Below are 6,965 nucleotides of genomic sequence, written 5' to 3'. Positions count from 1 at the left end.
ATCTATCTATCTATCTATCTATCTATCTATCTATCTATCTATCTATCTATCTACATATCTCTCGGTAAATACCTAGGAAATGATGCATTTTTACTGAAAGGTGGATCCGAATAGAACACGAATCAATATCTTAAATATGCCAAACACCTCCAAAATCTTAAGATATGGGTAAAAACGGCAGCACTTATACGTAGGTAACATAGTTCAATCTCTACTGATTTTCATTTTCAGAAAGCACAAGCTGTGGCTTTTATTTCTTAATCTAGAGAAATTAGAGAAATATGTGTGCATTTCATAAGCAAACATATTTTTATTTTAGTATCACTGTGTTGTTTATAATCAGATGATATGTAATCATTTTTACCGTGAAGAAAAGTCATAGATGACTCAATGTGATCAACTATTTTAAGAGATGTAAATTGGGTACAAATGAAAATATATTTTCAATATATATATTAAAGAATCCGTTAGTAAATTATTTACACTGTATAATGTTCTATTTTAATTTAAAAACGTAAAAAAATCAAACGAACTTTGCTTGATCACAGACAGATCTTAATTATTCTCTAAATCGAGTTTTAGGCTTTTGAGTAACAGCAAACTGTTATACTTGTATCAGCATAACTGCACAAAATTAAGTATAGTTTTAGGCTTACAACTCAAATAGTTTTAAAGGTGAACATTCAAACTCTTAAAAATATACTTTACATTTAAAAACTTACTTGATCAGGTTTGTTGCTTAAGTCTTTTGTTTTTTTGGTTTAAATTTCAAGCATCTTTAGCTTACCTAAAAAATATAAAAAAAAACAAAAGTTAAAATAAGTCAAAATTGTGTTATAAATTAATTAGCAGTTAAATGTTAAACGAATGCTTTACAGCTAATATATTTAATAACACAGTTTTTAAAGATATTTTATGCAAATTGTATGGAAAATAAGGAAATGTTTAGTAAGAAAAAAATTGGGTTTGACATTTAGTTAGAAATCCATGGTTATATGAAGAGTCTTTAAATATATAAGAAGGAAGTTTAGAAGAAATTATTAAGAATTAAAATTTATTTTTAAAAGGCAATCAAAGAGAAAACATAGAGCTTAGCTATTCTAAGTGGAAATTTTTAAAAATTTTATGTTTTTGAAATTTTGACTAAATTTTCTATTTATTGAAAATTTATAGAAAATTCTCAAGTAAAGAGAAATCTTTATCGTTCTTTTTTTAAATATTTGCATATTTTTATAAACTTTAAATTCATAAAAAGGTTGCAAACACCAAATGCTTTAAGTCTTGTCATCTTAATATAAAATAGCTTAACATATTTCCCTGTTTATTTAAGTTGTTAAAGTAATTAATTCTTAATAAATATTTTATTAAACATAATTCTATTCCAACAAAAGAAAAAAATGCAATCATTAATTATTCATTTATTATAAGGTTATTATCTAAAATAAATAAACACATAAAAAATTGTTTTTAATAAAAATATTATATTTGAAGTTTAAACTACTTGTAGAATCTAAGAACATCATAAACAAGGTCTTTTTATAAAAAATTTAATGAATTTTTAACAGTTTATTTAAAACAGTATTCAATAAAGAATTAATGTCAAAATATCTGACAGTTAAATAAGAAAAAAATTAATATTGTAGGTGGTACCATTTTAAGATGAAGTGACTCACTTATGATTAATTCAAACAATTTATTTAGATTATTTATTTTTTATTATTATTATTTGAAATTAGACAATGAGTATTAGATTGATCACAAGTAGCTAAAAATGTATTTGAGAAAAAATTAAAACTTGACTATAAATAAAGGAAATAAGAAACCAATTTAAGTTCCACATAAGGACTCAAAAGCTATAGTAAAATATTCGTCATGAATCCAAAGCTAAACTCACATAAGAACATTTAATCTTTCCTTTTCACCATTTTCGAATACAAAGTAACATCTACATATAGTTTCTATCAAATCTAACATAATAGTTTTGTAGGCATTTAATTCTTTTTAACTTAAAATATAAACTTTAACAATTATATTTGTTTCTTATGAATTCGAATTTAATTTCTAATTTATGTATATTTAATCAACATTTATTTAACACCTCTTTAAACACCACACACTCTAGCACAGATACTAAAAATATTTTATAGTCTATTTAAAAAAAAATACAAAACAAATGTTAATAAATTGATAATATCTTAAAATATATATAAATCAACTCGAACCGTTTAACAAAAACCTAAAGGTATTTTTCTGCTGAAATGTATGTGGCTATAGGTTTTCAAAAGATGTTTTTATAACGATTTGTTTTAAATTATTTAAATAGGCAAATTAAATTTAAAACGACTGGTAGATGACACCTACAAATACAGGTGTGACAAATGGTAATGTAACTTTTCAATAATATATTAATTTTTGATAATACGAAAATAAGCGAAATAATTACTAAAAAACAAATAACTTAAGAAACGAACATATTTTAAAATAAATTGGTTCTAGTATGAGTATATTAGAATTGGAATGGTCGAGTCTATAGTCTAGTCTATAGTCGAGTCTATAGTCTAGTCTATAGTCTAGTCTATAGTCTAGTCTATAGTCTAGTCTATAGTCTAGTCTATAGTCTAGTCTATAGTCTAGTCTATAGTCTAGTCTATAGTCTAGTCTATAGTCTAGTCTATAGTCTAGTCTATAGTATAGTCTATAGTCTATTCTATAGTCTATTCTATAGTCTAGTCTATAGTCTAGTCTATAGTCTAGTCTATGTAGTTTGGTCTATAGTCTAGTCTATAGTCTATTCTATAGTCTAGTCTATAGTCTATAGTCTAGTCTATAGTCTAGTCTATAGTCTAGTCTATAGTCTAGTCTATAGTCTAATCTATAGTCTATCGTCTAGTTTACATTTGAGTTTATAGTTTGGTCTATAGTATAATCTATTGTCTAGTTTTTAGTTTGGTATATAGTCTAGTCAATAGTCATTTATGTAAAATACATAGTAATATAAATTTGTCAAATATTTGCCCGATGTGACTCTAACAATAAAACTAAACTTTACAGTTTGCTAAAATCAAAAAGGCCCACATAATAAACATCTTCAAAATGATTATTGTTTAATAAATATACAAACAAAAGACTAGAGACACACGCATTTATTACCAAAAAAAATTAATTACCGACTTCAAACTCTGAACAAGATTGATTTAATCAAATTAAACGAATCTAAACAGAAATAAACTACAAAAAATAAACCAATTTAAATTGTGCTAAACCTCAAAAAAAAAAAAAGATTTATTAAAGATTCTTTACTATTTAATTAACAAAAAGAACCCACATAAAATCAAATGAAATAAGTACCCAACCTATCTTTCCCTTTAAACTAACCAAAATAACCAAAAATAACCTTCATATAAATTGACAATATGATTAAACTATAAAATTTTAATCAATATCAAACAAAACCATATATTTCCCCTTCCATTTATTAACAGCTAGTTTTAAGAACAACTTTCATTACTTTAACCCAAAAACCGCAAAACAATAAATGAAACCTTCAAAGTTCTGAAGGGCCTCTAGTTTATAGAATTATTTTTTAAAATAAATTCATAATTTTTCAATAACAAATAAGTAACTGGCCTATATATACACAAATGTATGGACTATTGTAAACTGTAAACAAAATATTGATTAATACTTTAAGAAAAGAATATTTTATGAAAATATTAATTCAATAAAAAAATAAACACAAAAATAAAAGAAGACAAAAACCAATTACTTGACAGTTTCTTTTGTTTGTGATTTGTCATTTTTTTCTTGTATTTGAGTTTGTATTTTGATGGTAATTTTTACGGAACTAAATGTGTAAAACAAAAGAATATTGTTCGATAAATGTTTTCTTTGGAGATACCATCTGTCGTGTATTTGATTTTTTGGTAGCATTATTGTAAATAATAGGCTATTGTAGCAGAGTTGGCTGTAGTTTTGTTTTAGAGGGGGGAGATTAATTGGGGAAAAAGCTTTTAAAAATCAATAATCTTAAGCATAGAAATTTATCAAAGGTTTATAGAACAAACTTTGTATGAAAATTTGTTTTGTTTAATAAACTATTTCACAAAAAAGCTTTTCACCAAGAAATATTTTTCCATCTATTTTCAAATTTATGTTATCTTTTGTTGCAGCAAAACTTTATACTAAGAAAAGCTTTTTTACAATATTTATCATAAAATGGCTGTTAGTCTTTGTAGCAAATTGCTTTTCAAGAGAAATTTTCTCTAGTTAAAGCTTTTAAAATATGAATTGTTTTTAACCCACAAACACTTTTGGATCTATTTTTTATAAAAAATGACTAAAAGCTTCCTAATTTTTGCCAAAACTATATTTAAATGAAAAAACTTTCTACCAAAAAAAACTTTCTACCAAAAAAAACTTTCTTTACAAAAAGCTTTTCATCATAAAGATTTTTAGTTGCTTTTGTAAAAATTTGTATTTTTTATTAAACCAATAAAAATGTTTTCTTTAAATTTTTTTCCAAAATAACCTTTTGGAAAAAGCTTTTAGAAACGTTTTCTTAAAAAATAGCTTTTGTAATAACCATCATCATGAAAATTTATATTTTAATTATTTACAAACAAAAACTTTGCACCACGAACAGTTTTTTTTTCAGAAAACCTTTTCAAACAAATTCTTCTTACTTGATCTGGAGAACTTTCACAAAACTTTTCTACTTTTCTTTAAAATAAAAGCTTTTGCAACAAAACTTATTAACTTAAAGCGGTTATCAAATAATTTATATAAATATTCTCTCAAAAGTTTGTTCTCTTCCAGAACATATTTTTAATCGAAAATAGCTTTTAACTAGTAAAAAAATAACTTAGGAAATTCAAATTTTCGAAAAAAAAGCTTTCTATATAAGAAGAATTTTATTTAAAGCTTTATTTTTTGTTTATATGTTTTCTTACCAAAGACCAAATATCCTTTAAAAGCTTTTTATTTTATTTGCTTCTAGAACATATTTTGTTTAATCTAAAACAGCTTTTAACAAGAAAGCTTTCTAGAAAATAAGGGTTGTATTTAAAGCTTTATTTTTTCTTTGTTTAAATGTTTTCTCTACATAGACCAAATATCATTTGAAAGCTTTTTATTAATACAAAAAAATCCGAAAAAAAACCTAAAAAGCTTTTCATTAAAGAATAGTTGCTGAAAGCTTTTTTAAAAATGTAAGTATTTCTTTATTAATATAATTCTAATGAAATCAAAAAAGTTTTTTCTAAAAACTTTTCACAAAAATTTAAGCTTTCTCAAGCATTTCTAATGTTAAGTGTTCTGTGCTACTTTTGATTAAATTCGTTTGAATCTAATTCTGACCCACAATGACAGAGAAAATGTTCTACATTCGTTTCAGTCTTCAAACTTATTCCTTCTAAAAAGACTTCTCGTGCTCTTCCATTTGGAGTTAATTCATAACGGTTTAGTGGTCGTAATCACCGATTCATACTCATTATAAAACCACAATTTTTAATTATTTTTTTTTAATTTTTTCGATTTATTTTTCATTAAGTAGAATTAACAATATTACAAAAACATATACATTTAAACCTAAACATGTGATAAATTCCTTTTAACTTCGTCTTCTTTATCCTCGAGAGATTTTTTCAAAAAGCCAAATTCTAAAAAAAATTGTTCTAATACTCAGTCTTCACTTCAGTTTAATAACTGAATTATTTTAGAAGAAAAATTTTGCAGCGGGAGCCTCATAGTGGTAACCATCTTCTTGTAAAGTTTCAGGAACAGGTTCAGGCTCTGGTTCGAGAGGTGCAGCATATGAGGGAATGGGTATTTTGAATGTGGGTTTGGGTGCGGGAGGCAAATACTCAGGAGCAGGAGGCAAATAAGTAGGTTGTGGTGGTGGTGGAGGAGGAGGAGGCAAGTAAGTGGGTTTGGGTGTTTCAGGACGTGGTGTAGTAGTGGTGGTAGTTGTTGTGGTGGTTACAGGTTTAGGAGGCAAATAAGTGGGTTTTGGTGGTGGTGGAGGAGGCAAGTAGGTGGGTTGTGGAGATGGTGGTGGTGGTGGAGGAAGATAAGTGGGTGCTGGTGTAGCTTTAGTAGTGGTGGTTGTTGGTTTAGGTGTAGTAGTAGTGGTGGTGGTAGTTGTAGTGGTTGTGGTAGTTGTGGGAGGAGGCAAGTACGTGGGCACTGGCTTGGGAGGCAAGTAAGTGGGCTTTGGTGGTTCTGGAGGCAAATAAGTAGGCTTAGGTGTCTCTGGTGGCAAGTAGGTGGGTTTGGGCAATTCTAATGGTTGCTCTGGCTTGGGATAATCATAACCATAACCATGAGCTGATGCCTCTTCGTGAGGATAATCATAACCATAACCATGTGCTGACTCCTCTTCATGATGATGTTCGTGATGTTCATGATGATGTTCGTGATGAGGATAACCCTGATCAAGTTCATTGTTGAAAAGATGTGACACATCAGCGGCCACTAAGGCAGCACTTGCCAACAAGACCAGCATCAATTTCTATAAATAAAATATTTAATTTAATTAATTCATTATTAAATCTGAAAAAAAGAATTTCTTTTCAAATTCTTACCATTATGATGTTTTGTTTTATAACTTTATCTCTCCCTCTAGTTAAATTAACACTTATAAAACAACTACTTTAGTCTTGGACTGTTAAAATCAAAATGATATCTCTTGTTGAGTGAATATTGTTATTTATAGTTCATACACACTTTAAACACAATTTTTAAATATGTTCTGTTTTTTTTTTTTTGCTGCTGTTAATTCTCTAGTTTAAACTTTTTCTATAATATTTTAAGAAGAAGAAAAAATAAAACAATTAAACAAGGCTGATGTGAGTGTTGTAGAGACTAGACCATACCATTTTCGAACAGTTTGAAAAAAAAAATTAAATAAATAATATTTACTCACATCATATAATTTCATAAATACAAATATAACAGGTCTTTTGCAT

At 26.7% G+C, this 6,965-nt stretch overlaps 1 protein-coding gene across 1 annotated transcript; it reads right to left on the bottom strand.

The window, feature by feature from the left end:
- Positions 1–5,515: 5,515 nt before the first annotated feature.
- On the bottom strand, positions 5,516–6,686 carry LOC111683394 (extensin-like). Its single transcript, XM_023445478.2, has 2 exons — positions 6,582–6,686; positions 5,516–6,508 (listed from the first exon to the last, which is right to left on the bottom strand). Exons 1-2 carry the CDS (start codon positions 6,582–6,584, stop codon positions 5,714–5,716), a joined length of 798 nt encoding a protein of 265 aa, XP_023301246.2. The 5' UTR covers positions 6,585–6,686; the 3' UTR covers positions 5,516–5,713.
- Between the last annotated feature and the right edge of the window lie 279 nt (positions 6,687–6,965).

Source organism: Lucilia cuprina, chromosome 5 (assembly GCF_022045245.1).
Source record: "Lucilia cuprina isolate Lc7/37 chromosome 5, ASM2204524v1, whole genome shotgun sequence".
NCBI lineage: Eukaryota > Metazoa > Arthropoda > Insecta > Diptera > Calliphoridae > Lucilia > Lucilia cuprina.
Note: the sequence above shows the minus strand (reverse complement) of the source record. Positions and strands in the feature narration are given on the sequence as shown.